The 24487-nt window shown below is 43.4% G+C and overlaps 1 protein-coding gene across 1 annotated transcript in view; it reads left to right on the top strand.

Moving 5' to 3' along the window:
- LOC123751544 (calcium-activated chloride channel regulator 1) overlaps positions 1 to 24487 on the top strand; it is a 123695-nt gene that overhangs the window by 84963 nt on the left and 14245 nt on the right. Inside the window, exon 2 of the mRNA XM_069304050.1 lies at positions 17334 to 17891. Within this exon, the coding sequence (XP_069160151.1) occupies positions 17334 to 17891 (558 nt within the window). The remainder of the gene's footprint in view (positions 1 to 17333; positions 17892 to 24487) is intronic.

Genomic DNA, 24487 nt, shown 5'->3' with positions numbered 1-24487 from the left:
TGTGACATACTAATTGGTTGTGAATATTTTAGTTTACCTTGAAAAGATTCATAGAAAACACTGACCTCACCTAACCTTCTTAGTATGTTAAGATAAGCATCTTATTGCTTCGTAATTACAATTATTACTTAACCTATACCGTTGATAGGTTAAGTAATAATTGTAAATAAGAAGCAATAAGATGCTTATCTTAACATACTATGAAGGTTAGGTGAGGTCGGTGTTTTCTATGAATCTTTTCAAGGTAAACTAAAATATTCACAATCAATTATTATGTCACATATGCACTTATTAAATAAGCCAATATTGACTAAAAGCAAGTGCGAGAACGGGTTGTGCTCCCTCCTTCACACCGTCCAGGCAGTGAGAAATAAAATAACCCCACATTGCGTCAAGTTTTCCCTAATGGTGTGAAAGTTTAGAACACAAGGAAAATATTCATGCCCCCCCCCCCCTAAAAAAACAAAAAAGTTCAAGTTTGTTAATAACATTATCGACTTACTGATTATTTTATTACCTGTATCAAATTAAAAATATAATTGGTTTTAACGGTAATTAGGAACTACGTCAGTTGTTCATAACTGCTCTACAACTGAAAAACTTTGGCTGCCGCCAAAATATTAAATGACGAAACTTTCCCGAATAGACTTCTTAGGCAAGATTTGTATTCATAGATTTAATTAAACAGAAGTTTAAGACGAACATCTTAATTTGGTAATGATTGAGGAAGTTAAAGTGTTAGTGAAGACAGGCTCGAGGTCCACAGTCTCGCCCGGGCGGTCTTCACGACTGTGTTGTATCGCAGAGTACCGCAGAGTACCTTTGCAGAGTACCTTTGCAGAGTACCTTCGCAGAATACCTTCGCAGAGTACCTTTACAGTGTACCTTCGCAGTGTACCTTTCCAGTGTACCTTCCCAGTGTACCTTCACAGTATACCTTCGCAGTGTACCTTCGCAGAGCCCCTTCCCAGTGTACGACAGAGTACCGCAGAGTTCTTTCACGGGAAACCCTTGTTCTCATGCATATCTTGATATCACCCAAAGGAAGAACTTTGACGATATTCATTATATAACATCCCACACGCAAGATAGATTCATTCCGCACTCCCTCCTAATATTCTCCTACCATATGTACACCATATCTCCCTCTACCCGTCAGTTCAAGTGACTGGACCCCATTTCCCTTCCAGCGAGCCTTATGGCTGGACCCTCAGCTGCACTCTACTTCCAGGGAGTCTGGAGATAAACCTGCCCAAAAAGATACAGAAAAGTCTACTAAATACCAAATTAACGGAACCTAACTAAAGGTAAAGAGAAAAAATCAAGGAAAAGTTGTAATCTTTTTCCAAACGGCGGAAAATTGCAGGACAAATTTAGCCCTGAAATTGGTGTTAATTACCGGCAACACAATGCCTCTTGACTCGACAGGGCCAAGCGCTCAACTTTACCGAGGAAGTTAGCGTCACAGAAGGAATACATTCGTAGATTCCCTTCGATATCTATCTCTATCTATCTATATATTGCAGTTGGTCACGAGTGTAAATATAAATCCATATGAGTCAGGTAGAAGATGAGCGTCGTGAGGAACCATTCAGCGATCTTGCGGAATATTTACTAAGGTCACAGTGCCCCAAATGTTTACATTAATGACTTACTATAATGGTATAGTAGATGGATGCCAATTAAGACATATATATTGTCAAGACATATTTAAGACATATTAAATAAGACATATTTAATTGTCAATAAATATATATTGACAATTGGATGCTAATATATATATATATATATATATATATATATATATATATATATATATATATATATATATATATATATATATATATACATATATATATATATATATATATATATATATATATATATATATATATATATATATATATACACTAGTTACAGGAGGACTTTGCTTTCCCTATTGGCGGCCTAGGAAGCCTCTAACTTTGCCACAATGTCATTTTTATAATTTTCACACCTTATTGCAACATTGAAGCAACGTTGCAAATAAGTTTGCTAGGGGGAAGGGCGCTAATTGCTCATTTTCAAGACTACGAACTGCGTCAAAAATAAGACTGCGTCTCTTGCGTGATGGCTGAGAGCGCCGAAGAGTATTAGGAGGTATATATAGAGACCAATGTCTCAGGAATGGCGATTGTGCGGCGTTCCTTCCTGGTGATCCAATTTACCTCAGGTGTTCGCCGGCCCGGTGACTGCGGTGAGGCTGCTTCCTTGTCAAGACGTAAATGGAGGTGGATTTATGTGTTGAATGTAAAATATTAATATTGTGCCGAGACCAGGAGACAGCGGTGTGTTTAATTAGAAGTTTAATTGACTTCAACGATGTATACTCATGTGCTTTTAATGGTGGGGAGGGGGGAAGGGGGGGCGAGAGAGAGAGAGAGAGAGAGAGAGAGAGAGAGAGAGAGAGAGAGAGAGAGAGAGAGAGAGAGAGAGAGAGAGAGAGAGAGAGAGAGAGAGAGAGAGGTTCTTGCTAGAATCATTGAGCTGACCTTTTTTGCCAACAAATCCCTTCTCTTATTTGTGTGTCTGTCTATCTTTCTGTCTCTCTCCCCTCCGTCTGTCTGCCTGTATATCTGTCTCTGGTTCTGTCTTTGACTTTGTGTGTACTTACGTAATTGTGCTTGCGGGGGTTGAGCTTTGTCTCTTTGGTCCCGGTGTGTGTTGTGTACTTACCTAATTGTACTTACCTAATTGTGCTTGCGGGGGTTGAGCTCTGGCTCTTTGGTCCCGCCTCTCAACCGTCAATCAACTGGTGTACAGATTCCTGAGCCTATTGGGCTCTATCATATCTACATTTGAAACTGTGAATGGAGTCAGCCTCCACCACATCACTTCCTAATGCATTCCATTTGCTAACTACTCTGACACTGAAAAAGTTCTTTCTAACGTCTCTGTGGCTCATTTGGGTACTCAGCTTCCACCTGTGTCCCCTTGTTCGCGTCCCACCAGTGTTGAAAAGTTCGTCCTTGTTTACCCGGTCGATTCCCCTGAGGATTTTGTAGGTTGTGATCATGTCCCCCCTTACTCTTCTGTCTTCCAGTGTCGTGAGGTGCATTTCCCGCAGCCTTTCCTCATAACTCATGCCTCTTAGTTCTGGGACTAGTCTAGTAGCATACCTTTGGACTTTTTCCAGCTTCGTCTTGTGCTTGACAAGGTACGGGCTCCATGCTGGGGCCGCATACTCCAGGATTGGTCTTACATATGTGGTGTACAAGATTCTGAATGATTCCTTACACAGGTTCCTGAACGCCGTCCTGATGTTAGCCAGCCTCGCATATGCCGCAGACGTTATTCTCTTTATGTGGGCTTCAGGAGACAGGTTTGGTGTGATATCAACTCCTAGATCTTTCTCTCTGTCTGTTTCATTAAGTACTTCATCTCCTATTCTGTATCCTGTGCCTGGCCTCCTGTTTCCACTGCCTAGTTTCATTACTTTGCATTTACTCGGGTTGAACTTCAACAGCCATTTGTTGGACCATTCACTCAGTCTATCCAGGTCATCTTGTAGCCTCCTACTATCATCCTCTGTTTCAATCCTCCTCATAATTTTTGCATCGTCGGCAAACATTGAGAGGAACGAATCTATACCCTCTGGGAGATCATTTACATATACCAGAAACAGTATAGGTCCAAGGACTGACCCCTGCGGGACTCCACTTGTGACGTCTCGCCAATCTGAGACCTCACCCCTCACACAGACTCGTTGTCTCCTGTTGCTTAGGTATTCCTCTATCCACCGGAGTACCTTCCCTCTCACTCCAGCCTGCATCTCCAACTTTCGCACTAGCCTCTTGTGTGGCACTGTATCAAAGGCTTTCTGACAATCCAAAAATATGCAGTCTGCCCACCCTTCTCTTTCTTGCCTTATTTTTGTTGCCTGGTCGTAGAATTCAAGTAACCCTGTGAGGCAGGACCTGCCATCCCTGAACCCATGTTGATGCTGTGTTACAAAGTTCCTTCGCTCCAGATGCTCCACTAGTTTTTTTCGCACAATCTTCTCCATCAGCTTGCATGGTATGCAGGTTAGGGACACTGGCCTGTAGTTCAGTGCCTCCTGTCTATCCCCTTTCTTGTATATCGGGACTACGTTAGCTGCTTTCCAAGTATCTGGCAGTTCCCCTGTTGCCAGTGATTTGTTATACACTATGGAGAGTGGTAGGCTCAGTTCTCTTGCTCCTTCCTTTAGAACCCAAGGGGAGATTCCATCTGGGCCTATAGCCTTCGTCACGTCCAACTCTAGTAAACACTTCCTTACTTCCCCACTGGTAATCTCAAACTCTTCCAGTGGTTCCTGGTTAGCTATTCCCTCACTTACCTCTGGAATTTCTCCTTGTTCTAAGGTGAAGACCTCCTGGAATTTCTTATTCAATTCCTCACACACTTCCTTGTCATTTGTAGTGAATCCTTCCGCCCCTATCCTTAATCTCATAACCTGTTCCTTTACTGTTGTTTTTCTCCTAATGTGGCTATGCAACAATTTAGGCTGAGTCTTTGCCTTGCTTGCGATGTCATTTTCGTATTGTCTTTCTGCCTCTCTTCTCATCCTGACATATTCATTCCTGGCATTCTGGTATCTTTCTCTGCTCTCCAGTGTCCTGTTATTCCTATAGTTTCTCCATGCCCTTTTACTTTGCTGCTTAGCTAGCCTACATCTTTGATTAAACCATGGGTTTCTCATCTTCATTTCTCTGTTTTCCTTTTGGACTGGGACAAACTTGTTTGCTGCGTCCTTGCACTTCTGCGTGATGTAATCCATCATATCTTGGGCCGTCTTTCCCCTGAGCTCTGTTTCCCATGCTATATCTGTTAGGAATTTTCTTATCCCCTCATAGTTTCCCTTTCGGTATGCTAACCTTTTGGTTTCGGTATCCCTCCTGTGTGTGTGTGTGTGTGTGTGTGTGTGTGTGTGTGTGTGTGTGTGTGTGTGTGTGTGTGTGTGTGTGTGTGTGTGTGTGTTGTGTGTGTTGTGTGTGTGTGTGTGTGTGTGTGTGTGTGTGTGTGTGTGTGTGTGTGTGTGTGTGTGTGGCTGTCTGTCTGTCTGTCCCTTTCTCTGCAGACTAATTGTATCGCCTGTCTTTGTAGTTGTATTACATGTATGGTCGCATGAATGCACGTGTATGCGTACATATGTAGGTATCTATTGATATGTGCTTACATGATAGTTGCAATATTTTTATTAAATTATAATTATATTTTAAAAAAACCACCTTTGCTAATGGATTTCCAAAAAGTTCTTCCAGTATTAACCACTTGACACCTGTAAAGATTTTTTTCTCACCAGCAGTAAACACTGATAATGTAAAGCAGCAGTTTCTTCTGATACTGCATTTATACTTTCAAAAGAAAACTCTTAACCGTTTAAAACTCAAAGGCAAAATATATATTTTTTTAATGACGTATTTGGGAATAATTCTGGATCTAACTTTTTCATTTCATCAAATTTAGCATTTAATCAACACTCTCCACGACCTCCTATGTCAGTGACCCCCGTCAAGATATTTGGCTCTGACTCGAGTCCCAGCCCTCGAATCCCACCAGTAGGCCAGAGTCAAGTAGGCCAGAGTCCACTAGGCCAGAGTCCAGTAGGCCAGAGTCCAGTAGGCCAGAGTCCACTAGGCCAGAGTCCAGAAGGCCAGAGTCCCACTAGGCCAGAGTCCCACTAGGCCAGAGTCCCACTAGGCCAGAGTCCCACTAGGCCAGAGTCCCACCCTCACTGCATCGCGGGTCTGAGCGAGAGACGTAACTCTCAACTAAAACAAATTCCTCCCTCATTAGTTCCAAGAACATTTTATTTTATTTTACTTTTTTATGAGACGACAGAGGGGGGAGGGGGAGGGGGAGGGGGAGGGGGGAAGGGAGTGAGGAGGAGGAGGCGAGAGATTTATATTCATTGCGAGTTGCTGTATTCTCAGAAAATCATGTTTATGGAAAGGCTGGAGCCTTTTGTATTACATTAAATTACATTTTTTATGGAGCAAATAAAATTTGGAAGACTACAAGCGGGTATAATCTAGGTTGGGATTTAATTATAGTAATCCTGAAGCAGGAACTCGACACGACCTCCGAGTGGGAGTGACACACACACACACACACACACACACACACACAAATCACAAAATTTTATTTTTAGCAAGATAATAAATATTGTGTCGGAGATATCATACCATTTTTATTAGTAAATAACTTGAAATTGATGAGCAAAAGAATTTATGGGCCGATGAATTGTTGAGTGGAGAAAAAGATCAGTGAGTGAAGAGATTAGAGGGTAAAGATGATGAACAGTTGGATTAGTGGGTAAAGAAATTGATGGACAGAATAACTGATACAGTAATTGACAGGTGGAATATAAGATACAGACTGACAGATGGAACACGTAGAAGCAAGAATGAAGAGAATGACAACTTAAATTACACCAAATAAGAAAAAACTAAACAAATAAAGAACAGACAACAAACAAAAAGAGAAAATACAGCAGAAGCGAATTAAAATTCCCAGAATGATAAACAAGGAAATGTAGAGAACACGACGCAGGACAAAAAAAACACGCAATAAAATAAACGGGAAATAAATAATAAATATGAAACGGAAGACGAGGCACAAGTGAGGGAAAGAAAGAGAAAATAAAGAGGGAAGGAAAGAGTAAGAAGAGGAGTTGAGAAAAGAGAATAAAGACACGGAAGCGAAGAGAGAGAGAGAGAGAGAGAGAGAGAGAGAGAGAGAGAGAGAGAGAGAGAGAGAGAGAGAGAGAGAGAGAGAGAGAGAGAGAGAGAGGATTGAAGGAAATGCATACATGGTAAATTAGATAAAAATCTATTGATGAGGAGAAGTGAGGGAGAACAAAGATAGAGGAAGGAAATATAATGAAAGAAAAGAGGACGTGGAAAAGGGTAAGATAAGAGAGAGAGAGAGAAGAGAAGGTATGGTTATTATCAGAAAAAAAGAGTTGAGGCAATATGACTATGTAAAATAGTATATATATATATATATATATATATATATATATATATATATATATATATATATATATATATATATATATATATATATATATATATATATATATATGTCGTACCTAGTAGCCAGAACTCACTTCTCAGCCTACTATGCAAGGCCCGATTTGCCTAATAAGCCAAGTTTTCCTGAATTAATATATTTTCTCTAATTATTTTCTTATGAAATGATAAAGCTACCCATTTCATTATGTATGAGGTCAATTGTTTTTTATTTGAGTTAAAATTAACGTAGATATATGACCGAACCTAACCAACCCTACCTAACCTAACCTAACCTATCTTTATAGGTTAGGTTAGGTTAGGTAGCCGAAAAAGGTAGGTTAGGTTAGGTTAGGTAGGTTAGGTAGTCGAAAAACAATTAATTCATGAAAACTTGTATATATATATATATATATATATATATATATATATATATATATATATATATATATATATATATATATATATATATATATATATATAGTAATGGTTTGGCACTTTCTCCTGCTAGTTCCCTTCCCTTCTAAGCCATCCCCTTCCTCCTTGGTTACTCTACGTCGTCTCCTACTCAACACACTATTCAAATGAGGCAACACGAAAGGGTTCGGTGTCTTCTCCTCCTCTTGCCCCTTTGGTAGCCCCTCGTTGAATATCTAGAAGAGGGGAGACTGGGATACGTTTTCAGTTCCCTCTAGTGTTCAGAGCGCTCTCTCTCTCTCTCTCTCTCTCTCTCTCTCTCTCTCTCTCTCTCTCTCTCTCTCTCTCTCTCTCTCTCTCTCTCTCTCTCGTGTTTCTTCCCCTTCTACTTCCCCTTTCAATAAATCTCACATTGCTGCAGTAATTAAGAGGGACACTCAACCCTGGGAGGATTGATGACTTTGTCACGCCTGACACACTGCCCGTCAACCCTTCAACCAAGGTCACAACTCCCTTATATTGCTGCCCGCGTCGCTCCGTTGATAGGATAAAAGAGGCCATACTTACCTAACGTTTCTTCTCATAATCACCTTTTACCGTTAATGGTTTCCCCTTCAGTCCCTCCTCTTCCCCCATGCCTTCCATACTCTCTCTCTTCCCTCTCACACTCTCCCTCCCTCATCCACTACCCCTTCCTCTCTCAACCTTACGTTAGAAGGCATCTTTCTCACAAAGGATGAGAGCTGCCTTGCAAGATGATATGTTGGACAGTTTCGTTAAATCCGAGTGAATTGCCAGCCAACAGCCGAGTAGTGGTGAATGTGGGGCCGGTGTTTGGGTGTGTGGGTGTGGGGGGGTGTGGGGGGGGGGTGTGTGGGGGGGGGTGTGTGGGGGTGTGGGGGTGTGGGGGTGTGTGGGGGTGGGGGTGTGGGGGGAGATGTGGGAGAATGGGTCCATCTCCGTATTTACACGATAGTACAGGAATGATCTCTGACACCTGAGAGAGAGAGAGAGAGAGAGAGAGAGAGAGAGAGAGAGAGAGAGAGAGAGAGAGAGAGAGAGAGAGAGAGAGAGAGAGAGAGAGAGAGAGAGAGAGAGGGGGGGGGAGGGGGACGGAACACCATGACTGCGTAATTGAAAATTCAGTTGAAAATTCAATTTACAGATATTTTGGGATAAGTGATTATTTAACAATACTGGTCCCGGTGCTATATATACCGGTACGGGACACGCGACCCGTATATACCGGCGTCATCTTTGACGCCACCGAGTTATATTAGTTGTTTATTGTTTTTGGTGACGACCATCTTAACCACACCCCGCCACCACTACCACCTTCTACTACTACCACCATCACCACAACTACCATCGCCACCATCAACATCACCACTACCACCACCATACTCACCACCATTTAGCCATTAATGAAACCAAAAAACATCCAGAACGTCTCCTCGCCACAAAACATTTCTCTCTATACACAATAACAAAAAACTGTTTTTGTACACGTTAATTGAAGGGGAAAAAAATACGAATAAAGCCTCAACTATAAATACACAATACAGACGCCATTCAGGCCAAGAAGCGATCCCCCTCCCCCCCCCCCTCCCCTGCACGTAACGAAGCAGTTGGAGGTAGTTAAGGCGTATACCAGACACAGACCAGGCAACAGGTGGGGCAGGCGCCGTTAATGAAAAGGCGGTATAAATACCGCCGTTCATGTGGGTATAAATACGAGCCGTTCATGTGGGTATATTTACGCTCCTCGTTCCCTTTCCCAGGATCTCCCATTGCTGAAAGGGAGAAATCTCTGTTGCTGAATGGACGTTTCCTTGCATGGTTCGAAGAATGTATTATTTTCGTGGTTGCTGGGTACTGCATACGTGTTGATTTATTCGTGATTTATTTCGCATTGGCATTGTTGTTTCGTGTTGCATGTGTGTGTGTGAGCTGTTGCGTAGTGGTTCAGAGGCAATCGGCTCTCAATCTGTTGGTCTTGTGGGGGGAGGGTTCGATTCCCGGGAAGTGGGAGAAATCTGGTCATGTTCCTTACAGCCAGTGGCACTGTTCAACTAGCAGTAACTAGATACGAGGCAGTTGGTCGACTGTAAAATATTGCATAGTGATGAGGATCAATTGCTAGCAACGGGAAACCCCATCACTACCATCACCATCACTACCACCACCATCACTACCACCACCATCACTACCACCACCATCATTACCTGGAAATCGTTGTCTGTCTACCTGGACTAACCAGGTGTAAAACACTGTAAATCCAATGCAAATTTTTAAATTATAATTTGAAAAATATTTAGCTTGCAATTTGAGCGGTGATATATATATTGGTACAACACTGTGAAGTAGTAATGACAGCGGTAGTTACGGCAGTAGTCCTAGTGATAACATAAATAAAGTAACTGGCCTAGTAAAAACAGTAAAAGTAAGAGGCCTCCATTCCTTGACAACAAGAAACTATATATATATATATATATATATATATATATATATATATATATATATATATATATATATATATATATATATATATATATATATATATATATATATGCGCAACGCTTGAACCCTCAAACTCTTTGTGTGCGTAATTTCCAGTCCATACACAGGCATACTCATACGCATGAATACATTTTCCTTCCCCCGCTACGTCTCCAGCCTCCTTGTATACATCACACACACACACACACACACACACACACACACACACACACACACACACACACACACACACACACACACACACACACACACTAGCAAAAACTTTTTCAGTGTCACAGTAGTTAACAAGTGGAATGCATTAGGCAGTGATGTGGTGGAGGCTGACTCCATACACAGTTTCAAGTGTAGATATGATAGAGCCCAGTAGGCTCAGGAACCTGTACACCTGTTGATTGACGGTTGAGAGGCGGGACCAAAGAGCCAGAGCTCAACCCCCGCAAGCACAACTAGGTGAGTACTAAGTGAGCACACAATGACAGCCAGATGACAGGCGAAAACCAAAAAATCCCGTTTTCATTGAATCCGGTTTTACGTGAGGGCAAAGCGAAAACTAGTCTGTTGCTTTTCAACAGATACACCAATTTGTTGCGCTGCTGAAAATCCATCAGCTGTATTGAACGAGCACGGTGCTGCAACTCCACGCTTTCCGACCATTTATGCTATATGCAATAAACCATAACGCTTTTTTAAAGGGACTTTCGCCATAGAGAACCTCCGCAAACCCATTTCTCCCAATTCACGCCACAGCTGCTTATTTATTTGGTTCAGATGCGTCAGTCAAACGTTGGGTTGCAGGCCAGCAGGCCACCGGTTATACGCTAATGATAACATGAATTGTACATATTTTCTTGTACTTCGAAGCCACACCCGTCCTTGTGTCGTACTTCGAGGCCATACCTGTCCTTGTGTTGTACTTCGAAGCCACACCCGTCCTTGTGTCGTACTTCGAGGCCATACCTGTCCTTGTGTTGTACTTCGAAGCCACACCCGTCCTTGTGTCGTACTTCGAGGCCATACCTGTCCTTGTGTTGTACTTCGAAGCCACACCCGTCCTTGTGTTATACTTCGAAGCCACACCCGTCCTTGTGTGATACTTCGAAGCCACACCTGTCCTTGTGTGGTACTTCGAGGTCACACCCGTCCTTGTGTGGTACTTCGAGGTCACACCCGTCCTTGTGTGGTACTTCGAGGTCACACCCGTCCTTGCGTCGTACTTCGAAGCCACACCCGTCCTTGTGTGATACTTCGAAGCCACACCCGTCCTTGTGTTGTACTTCGAAGCCACACCCGTCCTTGTGCCGTACTTCGAGGCCATACCCGTCCTTGCGTCGTACTTCGAGGCCACACCCAACAAATCATTAAACCGGACAACCGCACCAGGACCAACACAACGTCATTGAACAAAACTTGGTCATTCAACCTAAACCCATTAAATTGGTTACATAAACACGAAAGCTGATATTTTATATTTAGCCGGTTGTCATTCCCTGGCATCATGTTTCCTGCACAAGCACACTACACACACACATCACTTCCCTCATGTGATCTCTGCCTCTGAGGGAGTTCTCACACCTTCCGTTTGGGCTGAAGATTTTGTTAGATCAAAGACAAATCTGCCCAGACCCAAAGGTTTTCTTCATATATTGTTTCCTGACGAGCTGGTGTTTCGACACAGCATTGTCGTCAACACTTGGTGCTTCGTCTGTGCCCTCGAGTGCTGGTATAATTGAGAAAATCTTTGGCACAGGACAGTAGCATTGAACCAGCGTCCTGAGTAGCCCCAGACGCGAGCGTTAATTATGTAGCGCTAGGAATCTGGAGGCACCGAGCTGGTAGCCCGTCTAAGTTGCACATGTCACCCGTCTACGCTCTGGTGTAGGTAGTGGAGTTCTCCAGCACATACTTCCGTCAACTACAGAAGGTAAGACGTGCGTCTGGAGTTACCCACAACGCTAGTTCGATCTTGCTAATCCTGCTCCAAAGATTTTTTTCATAATGACATTATTGTGATTTCATTGTGGACCGCAATTGTCTCTCATTCCGTGTGGATGCCAATTATACGGTATTGTGACATGTGTAAACTCCGTTGCGAATTTAATAAATGCTCTAAATTTTTAGAGCATTTATTAAATTCGTAACGGAGTTTACACACATGCCACAATACCGTATAATATGTACCGCATTTGTACCGTATACAAATGCTCCCCGGGCGAGCATTTGTGAACATTGGAAATTGTTGTCTGGTTTAATGTTAACACCTACGCTTAAAGCTATAATTCACAATCAAATATTTTGTCAATATTGAATGGTTCGTCATGTTAGCCGAACTACCTCAGTGTTCAGGCATTCACGTCCCCGCTACTCCTGCCGCCATGTGTGTGTTCGACTCCGGGCTTATCACCGCGATGCTGACCTTCCGCAGCTGAGGTCAGCGGCTGTGGTGGTGGTACTGCGTTATTACTAACCACCTCGAAGACACAAGAAGCGGGTGTGGGAGAGACTGGGCGAGGGCCGCTATCGCCCTCACGAAGGTCCTCCTTGGCAATGGACTATTCACGGAAGGACGCGACGTCGGCGGCCACACACCGCCACCTTGCGACAGTCTCGGTTCCCTGTCATCTTCCGTGAACGCTCCTCCGTCTCTTTAGCCTCCTTTTCTTCCCCCTGGGGTAGAGCACTACGAGGGCCAGACGCTGCATCATCCCCCAGGGGAAAGAGGGCCAGGCACTGCACCTTCCCCAGGGGCAGAAGGGCCACCAGGCACAGCGGGACAACAATAGTTCCGGATAGATTTAAAGTCAGGTGTGTGGGGGGGTAGCAGTGAAAGGGCCGAGCCGGGAGCCCCGGGTCAATAGGATCTCGCCCTAAGACGATTATCTTCCTAATTGTTGAAAGCATCAAAAAGGCACACTCCAGGCGTAATGGAAATTGAGTTAATGGGATTCATTCAGTTGAGCTCAGTTGCTTTGTGCATAAATCAATACTTTACGAGAGAATGTCTCTCTCTGTCTGTTCAAAACTTGAAGGTGAGACGCTGGGGACAAACTTCACTCACATGTGCAGAGAGAAGATTGGTCTGGTTGTAGTGGATCTCTGATGCGTAATCCCAATAGTGGCTCTATTATAAGCGTTTACGTTACCTTACCTTACGGTTACCGTTACCTTATCTTACGCTTACCGTTACCTTACTGTTTACATTACCTTACGTTTCCCGTTTACTTACCGTGCTTGGAGAAATAATTTAATCAAAATATCGTCCTGTTACCCCTTGTGTGCACAGAGATGAACCTGCTCGATTTTGTAGGTAGGTTTACTGTAGACTTTGAACTGTAGTGAGTCTATCATTTACTTAAGAGTGTATCTAGGTAAGGAAGGGAGTCATATCTTCTTTTATTCGGGAAGTAAACTAGATTGTTTCTTCAATTTCATTAAGTCAATGACTAAAATGATCCAGGTCGAAAGGGCGTGATGTGGTGATTAAGATATCAACATAACGAAGCCATTTCACAGCGCTTGGGATAATGCTTAAAAATGACCCAGATTCGAGGGATTCAATGAATAAATTAACGCAGGTAAAACATTAATTGCCCGGCCCTTCCACCCCCCCCCCACCCCGATTGAAGATCGCCTGCAATGAGATTCTACACTATACACGATAATTGACAGGTACCTGCTTGATGGGGTTGGTCCGGCACTCCTTGGAAGAAACTATCTAGTTTTCTCTTGAAGATGTCAAGGTATCCTGACAAGTCTTGTCGACACTTCCAGGTGTCTTTGCAAAGTCTTTCCGTTCCGCGAGTTTTGAGGAGCCCCCGAGGCGCACTGGTGTTAAAACCTACCTCTTATAAAAGCACTGGGAAGAAACGCTGTCTTTTTCATCCCAGAAACTAAGATTTTTTTCAGCAAAATAAGAAGGGTGATAGAGAGAGGCTGTGTGTAAGGTGAAAGAGCCCCCGTTGCTTTTTGTTATTTACAGTTTACAGTATGTTTACAATGTATTTTGTGTGTAGGTGTGCGTGTGTAAATCACGAAATTAACATGTAATGAATCTTTTGAAAATGAATAACAACGAAGGGAAAATTAAACAATAAATTGCTTGAGCGCTTTCGTGTTAACCAAAACATCTTCAAAAGTATGTATGTATGTGTCTCTTGCGTCAGATGTCGCATTGCTGACGAAACGTCGAACAATAAAATGGAAAGATTAAGTGATCGTTTCTTCGCCCTCCAGATGGTAGAAGGTAGTTGCGTAGAATGGAAAATATCCATAAGAAAATTAACAATAGTCACAATGCTGTTGTGTTTAATCACATGTGTATATATCATAACATATGGAAACTTCAATTTTAGGTTACATAAAGTATTCATCTGCTGATCAACCGAATAATCTTGCTCACTTGCATATTTCAAAAGGGTGATGTTTGTCTCATGTAATTTAACATATATATGGGTGTTTATGAATGAATAATGTATATGTAACATTCACCCATACACACCAAGATGTTTATGTACACGTTTTGATGTTATGTCTCAAAGTCAATTTTTCCCCCTTCTCGTGTGGGATTTTCTGGAGCGTATTATATCTTGGAATGTTGTATAGTAAGGCGTAATTGCCCTCGAGATATCCAAACTTTTGAGTCACCAGCTGTTGGCCTGGGGCGTCTCAGCTTGGAGTAGTCTGCTTAGCACTGGATTTTGCAGCATTTTGATCGTGCTCCTCACCCTGGGGACTAACTATTGTTACCTGATGTTTAGTGGCTGTAACATTAGAGGCTTGGTGGCATTCGTGAATTGTTTGGTAATATGGTAGATGGTGTCTCGCCACTCCTCTTACCATCTTCCTTTTCAAAGCTTGTAGCTTTTACGTTAGTTTTTTTTTACGTTAGTGTGTAATAGTACTGGAGGGTGGTAGAGATGTGGCCAGGCGAGCGGCTTGTGTAAGTTTAGCTGTACGTTCGTACTGAGAGTACCGAATCTTCTCAGTTTGCTTAAGGCTATTTTTGCTTCGTTTATTCTGCCATTTAAGTGAATATTGATTCCTGTACTGTGCCGAACGCGAGGGTATTCCCGCACGCACTCATTTACGTATATCATAGTGTTATCGTATTTAAATGCCTCGGTATTTTCCAGGTTTAGATCCATTCCGCCCAGTCGTGTTGAGGGGCCCCCACCCCCCAATCCCTTGCCCAGCCGTGTGGAAGCACCCCCACTCCTCTCCTCTCCTGCGCCCCCCCAACACAAATCAGCAAAGTGTAAACAATGCTACATTAGAGAAGCATACGAAAATATGGCAGTTGTTGTAGCTCCTATTGACTAAGGTATGCCCTTGTTTCCCCCCGGACCGTCCACGCTAACTGCTGCATTATATCACTGATCGTATCACAGCGTTTTGGGGATGACAAGGGCATAAGAGCCCCTCATGATTGTAATGATTTAATGCCTAGTAACGGTGGTATTTATTTTCCCCCACGTAAATGGTTTCTGATTGTGTTGTGGTTCGTGTGTGTGTGTGTGTGTGTGTGTGTGTGTGTGTGTGTGTGTGTGTGTGTGTGTGTGTGTGTGTGTGTGTGTGTGTGTGTGTGTACGTGCTTGTGCGTGTACGTGCTTGTGCGTGTACGTGCTTGTGCGTGTACGTGCTTGTGCGTACGTGCGTGTGTGCGTGCGTGTTCGCTCGTGTGTTTGTGGAGGATGCATGAGCTTCTGCATCTATTACTTTCCAATAAAATTATTGCTGTGGCTGCTGGCGTCATCACGCTTCGTATTGATCGTTCAGCAGGTGTATTGACTGGGTGCTTCGTCATTCTAAGTGTGTGGCTTCGAAATTAAGCCCGTCCGTCTCCTAACCAAGGGATAGCAGGTAGACTAAAAGTGACCCATTCCCCAGGAATAAACCCCCCCTGGCCATGATGGGTGGTTTGATTCCTTTTCTGGGAGGGTGGGGGGGGATGAGGGGGGAGGGTCGGGATTGTAAACTTAAGCTAAACGTTAATAATGGTCTGTACACTTAGCCAGTGACGTTACGGCACCAAATAAGTTATTCATAAATCAGTAAATTATTGTAGTATGTTAGACCCGCAGAAATCTGTAGCAATAATTTTGTGAAATCTCCGCCAAGTTCTACATTCGATTTTTCATTTTGTTTTCACAATAACATTGAATAATTATCCGATTCCAACACGTAACTGGAATTCTCATTAGCATAATCTAATAGTGTCTCCCATTGAGTTATATTTTACCACACTCCTGCCACTTAATTAATTAGTTAAACCAATACTCGAGAAGTCATATACCGAGAGTCGATCCGGGCGGGTTCCTCGGCTTTCCTCCCCTCTACCAGAAGGTCTTATTCCGTGCGACTCCAAACCCGCCGCCTTGGGGCCTTTCTCCGTACCTTTGTCCCCGGCACAAAAGATATCCACCGCCAGGGACCTGATACAATACTTCGCACAAGCCTCCGCAGTTTTCCTTTTCTTCTATTTTAGTTCTTCGTCTTAAGGTGTCGCTCATTAATCACTCGTCCTCGTAATTCTCCGCCAACAAAGGTGGTGCTCGTGGCGTCAACAAAGGAAAACTGGCTATTGGTGTGATGTTTGTCGAGGCAAGAAAAAAAGAGGCCGTCGGGTTATGTTTCCTCAGTGAGGGAAGGAAGGAAGGCAGGGAGGGAAGGCAGGGAGGTACAGAGGTAGATAAGTAGGTAGAGAGGTAGGTGTGGGTACTCACCTAGATGTGCTACAAGGGTGGAGTGTCAGCTCTTGGCGGCTGACGGGTCTCGAACATAACATGGTTAATCATTATTAACTACTCATTCGTTCTGCTTGTTAAATTTGTATTTAAAATTGTGCAACTATTTTATCTAGTCCAGGTTTAAGGCACAGAACAGGAAATATCAAATGATAAACCTGAATAGTACACAGGCTTCACTTTAAATACTTGACAATTCCAAATGAAACTGGACTGGATGAAATAGTTGACCACATAACCCGAATGCACTCGGGCACGGGGTTGAATGAGTTCATAAAGACTCTCCCATGCTTTTGTAGTGTAGTGGTACAGTGGTACAGCACTCGGCTTTGTGGGTGGTGGTACAGCGGTACAGCACTCGGCTTTGTGGGTGGTGGTACAGCGGTACAGCACTCGGCTTTGCATCACGCGGGCGGAGGTTCTAGTATATATATATATATATATATATATATATATATATATATATATATATATATATATATATATATATATATATATATATATATATATATATATATATATATATGTATGTATATATTATACGTGTTTGATTTGGAGTGTGTATGATGACGAGTGTTGCCACATTGGCAGTGTAGTAACAGATATTTTGACCCGTCCCCAGAGCGTGCTGCGGGAGCTGTCCAGTCAGATGTGGACGGCCACTGAGGGTCGCGCCTCGCTGAGGGAAGTGACGGTGGCGCTGCCTCGCACCTGGAGGACGGACGCCCTCACCTGCTCCCTCCTCACCCCTCTGCTAGTGTCGTCGGCGCCCACTGAGGGCCACATCCGCATCACTGAGCCTCACCCTGTGTTCGGGGCGCGACCCTGGACACAGCAGAGCCAGGGCTGCGGCCGCCCGGGGGACTTCATCCAGCTGAGTGGTGACCTTCTTCGGCCGGTAAGCAACGACTCGCACGCCCACGCCGCCCGCTTGCTACTGGCGGAATGGGCCAAGTTCCGGTGGGGGGTGTTCGACGAGCGGGGCCACGCCGGCGACCCGCTCTTCCCGCCCACTTACCGCGACCCGACCAACGCCCAGTGGACGGCGACCGGCTGCGCCGACGGGACGGTCAAGGGCAACACGTGTGACCCCGCCCTGTCGGGGTGTTCCTTCCTCCCTGACCTCTACACCAACAGTCACCTCAGCACCTCACTCCTCGCCTTCCCTGACCTTCCCTCGGTGAGTCCTAGTACAGCTCTGGTTTGTTTACTCTCTCTCTCTCTCTCTCTCCAGCGCCTCCCTCAACACATAGGTGGATTAAGACTAATGAGAGGGAGTGAAGCGTGTCAGTGAGAGGCATTAATTACGACACAAAGTACAGAAGGTAATGTGCGAGGCACCTGCCTCCTTCTTGGGTAACTAACTTGCCCTAGTGGGACCTCACTTGCCTATTATCTTTACTATTTTTGCTGTTGCATTTTGTATAACTTTTCGATGTAAGGCTTTTCAGCATTTGATGAATTCATAAGATCCATCATTCTTTTGTATACAAGTAATAATTGACAGATGTTTGATGTAGTTTATTATGCGTTAATATTTTGTTGCTATATTTTAAAATATTTTTGTACGTTTAATCTTCATTCGATTTACAATTATGAAATTGGCGTGATAGCAAGACCAATTTGGTGAGGTAAAATTGGTACCTTCTTGCCCGACCTCGTGACTGCCTCAAGCTGATGTGGCTTGCAATATTGTTAAGCCAATACCGCGTGTGTACTCACCTAAGTGTGTTTGCGGGGGCTGAGCCTCAGCTCTTTGGCTCCACCTCTCAACCCTCAGTCGACTGATGTAGAGGTTCCTGAACCTCTTGGAGTCTGTGGTATCTACAGTTAAAGCTGTGTTCGAAGCCTGTCGACACCACTTTGTATCTGACTCCGTTTGTTGACAACTTTGTCACTGAACAAATTCTTTCTAATGTCTCTCTCCTAACTGGGTGATGACCCTAACCTGTCAGGTCAACTACCAACTCACTCCATATTTTTACAAAGGGCGTATCCTCCCTTCTAGTGAACTACAACATTTCATGTTAGATCTATGGTCTTCTATATTAATAGTTCTACTGTTACACTGAGTCACCTCTATCGTTTATTAACTATTCCAAACAGTCTGTTCTTGTCTCCCGTTTCGTCGGAGATTATATTGTGTGGTAATATTTGTCTTGATTCTCCTGTCGTCCAATGATGTGAGGTCTAAACCCCTATTGGCTTTTCTTTGTTGCTCATATATCTCGGATCCGGAACCTGTCTGGTGTTATGCTTATGGACCTTCTCCTGGTTAGTTGTGCTTACCGAACTATAAGAAGTTCGTGCTAATGAGAAGTTCGTGTTACTTCTTCTTCCTTCGTGTTACAGTGGTACACAAAGTCCTGATTGACCCTTGATATAGATTTTTAAAACCAGTTCTTATGATGGCCAACCTTGGATATGCTGTTGATGATGATATCCGTTTGGTGTTGTCTTCGGGAGAGAGGATCGGTGTGATATCAACCCCAAGGTGTTTGTTTTTCTGATACTAAGTTTGTTACGTTGTTTCTGGCCTCCTGTTCTTAACACCCAGCCTCGTTAATTTGAATCTAGCTAAATTACTTTGCACTTTCTCGAATTGAAATCTTGGAGCCTTTTATTTTTTACAGTTTTTAATTTCTCAAGGCCGTCTTGCAGTTTCTTGAATTCTTTTATATTATTTATACCTATTTTAATTTTGGGAGGGTAGACATAGCCTCAGCTACTCTATATCCTTTTGGGAAGTATTTTATCACTTCAGTAAACTTACTTGAACTTGAATTACAATTCCGATATAATCGTGAACATTGAGAGTAAGGAGTCTGTTCCTTCTGGGAGATCATTTATATCACTTAGGAACAACATAGGGCCTAGTAATTCCTCCTGTTGTACCCAGCTGGTAATATTTCGCTTCTCTGAAGTCTCCTTTCACTGTTGCTTAGACATTTTCTTGTGCACTCGATCACTTTCCCTGTCTCTCCTGCCTGATTATTTATCGTGTGCACTAATGTCTTGTGAGCTACTGTGTCAAAGGCTTGCTGACAATACAAATATTATATATATATATATATATATATATATATATATATATATATATATATATATATATATATATATATATATATATATATATATATATATATATATGCAATTGACGATCACAAAACACTGATCATTTTATGCGGAAAATCCACAGAGAAATATGAAATGAGGTGAACGTTTCGGCTTGTTAAAGCCTTTGTCAACACCAGACTCAAATGAGTCTGGTGTTGACAAAGGCCGAAGGTGTTGACAAGCCGAAACGTTCACCTCATTTCATATTTCTCTGTGGATTTTCCGCATATTATATATATATATATATATATATATATATATATATATATATATATATATATATATATATATATATATATATATATATATATATATATATATATATATACACCCACTCAACTCTTTGACCATGTCGTAGCTCAGTCGATTAAGGCAGCGTCTGGGATGCTCCCGGACGTATGTTCGAATCCTCGTCACGGGCCCTTGTGGATTTGTTCATATATATACAGTATTTGGCCAGGCTTATATGGCTTGCTTGGTGTCTGTCACTAGTCGTGTGATATTATGAAGATAGCGCGGTAAGGTTTACCGCACCTGTACCTAAACTGCGGTTGTGTTTTATAGGCTTTTCTCACCAAATATAATGTAGGTTAGATTTCGTTTGAGTTATTACTGTGTTCATTTGTTTCGCATATGTGTTGATGATGAGTTTGCGTGTGGGGCCTCGGTGCTAGACTGGAGTTATAGAAGCGCTCAGATTCTGATGTCTTTCAGGAAGCCGTCTCGCCATATATTATTATGTGGATTTAACCTTGGCTCCTGGATCCCGTCTCTGCCTTCAATCAACTGGTGTATAAGTTCCCGAGGTCCGTGTGTTACAACGTGTCCACTTGTAAATTTATGCTTGCGAGTCTGAAACCAAAGCTTCACCTCCAATATAGTTCGAGTTTTCCACTACCCTGAAGGTGATGGTTTGTAATATTCCTGAAAGTTCGTTATAACAATTCATTGTCATTCGCGTATTTTTATTTTGGTTGAATGATTGTTGCGTTTTATGGTGTTATCTGATTATTTGCACGAGTATTTGGTACGTTGTGAACATGTCTAACCTCATTTTTATTTGACCAGGCAACGTGCGGTTGACTTCATTTAGTTATATTAATTTTATACTTTTTAGCTCTGAGACGAGCCAAGTGCGTTCACCTTATAGTTCTCCCCAGCCAAGTTGTGTACGTTGTTGTTGCTTAAGATTCAGTTACTGGGAACAAAACGTTCCAAGTAGCACGGGCTATGGTGAGCCCGTAGTGGACTTACCTGGCACAGGAGCGGGGCAAGTAGCACGGGCTATGGTGAGCCCGTAGTGGACTTACCTGGCACAGGAGCGGGACTGTAACTGTTGTGTACGGGACGGACCAGGTTGTGGCTATGTGTTACACCTCGCCTGAAGAACCAGTAAGAGCTGTGTGTGTGGTGTACTGCATCCTGAATGACTCTGTGTTCTGAGCTCCAACGACAATTCTTACATTAGCCAGCTTTTCATATATTGTTGACCAGACCACACACTAGAAAGTAAAGGGACGACGACGTTTCGGTCCGTCCTGGACCATTCTCAAGTCGATGACCAGCCATTGATCATTGAAGGGACGACGGATCGTCGTCCCTTCACTTTCTAGTGTGTGGTCTGGTCAACATACCTCAGCTACGTTATTGTGTTTCATATATCTTTCGAAACTCTTTTTTTTTTTTGTTGAGGCGTTCGACGTGTTTTAATCGATCAATGAATTAATAAACCCTTGACATCACTCAGGAGATAGCTCGATATCCGCCTTTGGGTATTTTTCTTTCAGACTCTTGGAATTCCTTTTCTTTACTACCTTGCATTTACTGCAGTTAAAATCTAGCCACCACTTGGCAGCCATGCTCGCAATTGTGTAACGGTAATTTACGCTTATAGCTGGTGTCCTCATTAGTCTTGCATCACCCGTAGTTGTCCACACAAAGGAGTCCGACTCCTCCGTGGATCGTTGGCTTTTTCAAAAATCTTAGGAATACAAGTGCTGACCCAAGAGGGGACTCCGCTAGTTCTTTCAGTCCTTCTTCTCTCACCATGACTGCTGTTTCTCAATGTTGCCAGATAGTCTGCTGTATGTGTCTATGTACCCACGTGTGTGTGTGTGTGTGTGTGTACACGCGCGTGCTGAGAGTGACTTGAGAGGGGTAGCGTGACACATGTTTACTGAGCACTTTGTCGCGGGCATTAGCAGGTGTGTGTGTGTGTGTGTGTGTGTGTGTGTGTGTGTGTGTGTGTGTGTGTGTGTGTGTGTGTGTGTGTGTGTGTGTGTGTGTCTGCGTGCGCCGCCGCCGCCGCGCAGCGGGTCCAGCTAGAGCGAAGGGGAGTGACAACCGAATTTATGACCAAACAACCGTTGTATTTACTAGCGATGATGGCCGCGTGGCGCGTGATGAACACGTCTTTTGTGTTTACTCTACATTCACCTCGCTTTTTGGGGGGGTCTCTCTTTGTGGAATATTGAAACTTCATGCCGGGAATAAAATACGTTGTTGCGTTTATAAATGGATTCGGGTTAAAGCTGGATATTGCTAAATAAATATAACTTTGTCCGAGTGTAACGTAGGAGTTAACGCCATGCGCCGCTGCAAATTGATTCACTTTTATGTGTTTGTTGAAAGACAGACTGGGGGAAGGAATTTATGGGTTGATAGTGTGTATACGTAGTTATTTATGCCTGCATGTACGCCTGTACTTCTGGAGTGGTTTTCCGTTTTGTTGGTGTGAAAATGGCCCTTAAACATTGACCTGTCATCAGTCACAGGTTGGGAGCATCGATCATAGAGCATGACGTCAATCACGCATTGTGGTGGCATCAATCACAGGGTGGGTCGTCTGTCACACAGTTTGGCATCAATAATACGGTTGATTGATGCTCTCTTCCACTTACTATTGGGTCACAACATTAACCAGCTTGTTCTCGCACACAGTACGTCGTATTTTGTTTACGGAAATTGGGTAGTCCGTTAAAAATGCTACCTATTATTAAACATTAAAGCACGGTAATATTTGACGTTTTCTATGCATCGGTCTCGATGGGTTGGGTGGGTTGTTTGGGCTCGTGCGTTTCAGGTTAGGGAAAACAGTTAGATTTTTTACGGAGTGGCAAATCAAGAGAAAGGTCAGCACTGGGAAATTTGCCCCTCCCCTCTCCCTGTGGACCAATCATAACTACTCCCTCCAGTGGACGAATCAAAACTCATTTCAATCTACTACTGGATCAGTGATTGAAATATCAACATTTAATACATATTCGGTATTACAGAAACACATTACATGAAAGCATTACATCACACAAGTTCTGGGGAACACCCTCGCTTGACTTCCTTAATGTGATATTAACTTACCATCACCGTTAATATAGGATAAAAATACTACTTGTTAAATACCAGTCATTACACTACTTGTCAGGTGTGGAACAGCCGCCACCATCTACTACGAGGTATCAGGTGTGGGACAAGAACACCACCTACCAGGTATCAGGTGTGGAACAAGTACCACCTACTACGAGGTATCAGGTGTGGAACAAGCACCACTACCAACCAGGTATCAGGTGTGGAACAAGCACCACCTACTACGAGGTATCAGGTGTGGAACAAGCACCACCACCTACCAGGTATCAGGTGTGGAACAAGCACCATCACCTACCAGGTATCAGGTGTGGAACAAGCACCACCTACTACGAGGTATCAGGTGTGGAACAAGCACCACCACCTACCAGGTATCAGGTGTGGAACAAGCACCATCACCTACCAGGTATCAGGTGTGGGACAAGCACCACCTACTACGAGGTATCAGGTGTGGAACAAGCACCACCACCTACTACCAGGTATCAGGTGTGAACGGAAAAATAAAAACAGATTTGGAGAAGGTAGGACTGCAACGTTCCGCCTGGACCGTGCCCTGCGCTCCGCCCTCCCCTGGGAAAGGTCAAAATTGAATTGCCCGCCGAAGTGCGAGTTTATTGGGCAGCGTTACTCATCCTGCGAGTGAACGTTCCGCCGTACCTGCCGACACAACACTCTCCCAAACTCTCACAAGGAAGAAAAACCCCGGTTGTTCATCCTTCCACTTCCAGTCGAACGCAGCTGAGCTTCGCATCACTGCCTGAAGGCAACAGTCAAACAAAGGAATTAACATGTATAAATCCTCAAACATACGTTATATAGATGGTGAAAAGTTGGTATAATCTGTTAGGGACAGTTTCTGTATTTTAAGTAACGTGTGTCTAAGGTAAGGCAGTCTTAAGTAGTGGTCTACGTGATGAGGTTTTGTCGTGGTGTAGAGTGTGTGACTTCTCTGGTCAGCGATCGCTTCCATTCCAGCCTGAGTGACGGAAGATGTCGGCTGTAATTGCCTTGCACCGGCGTTCATATTCACTGACTTGGTCTTCTTTCCTGGTGATAGTTCGGATTTGTTAAAGGATCTTGCTGGTGAAGTGTTCTATTGTGTCTCCTTCAGCGCCCTCAGCAGCCTAGACATGGGCTCCGTCAATTACTCTGGGTCATTACTCTTCCACTGGACTAGTATTTTCTCCCATTGAACCAGTACGTTCTGCCGGCCTAATTTACATTTGTTTTCGTTCATTAGAATGAAAAAATGGCTAAAGGATGTTTGATGGCTGTATTTATTATACTTCTCTGATGGTC

This window comes from Procambarus clarkii, chromosome 51 (assembly GCF_040958095.1).
Source record: "Procambarus clarkii isolate CNS0578487 chromosome 51, FALCON_Pclarkii_2.0, whole genome shotgun sequence".
Lineage (NCBI taxonomy): Eukaryota > Metazoa > Arthropoda > Malacostraca > Decapoda > Cambaridae > Procambarus > Procambarus clarkii.
Note: the sequence above shows the minus strand (reverse complement) of the source record. Positions and strands in the feature narration are given on the sequence as shown.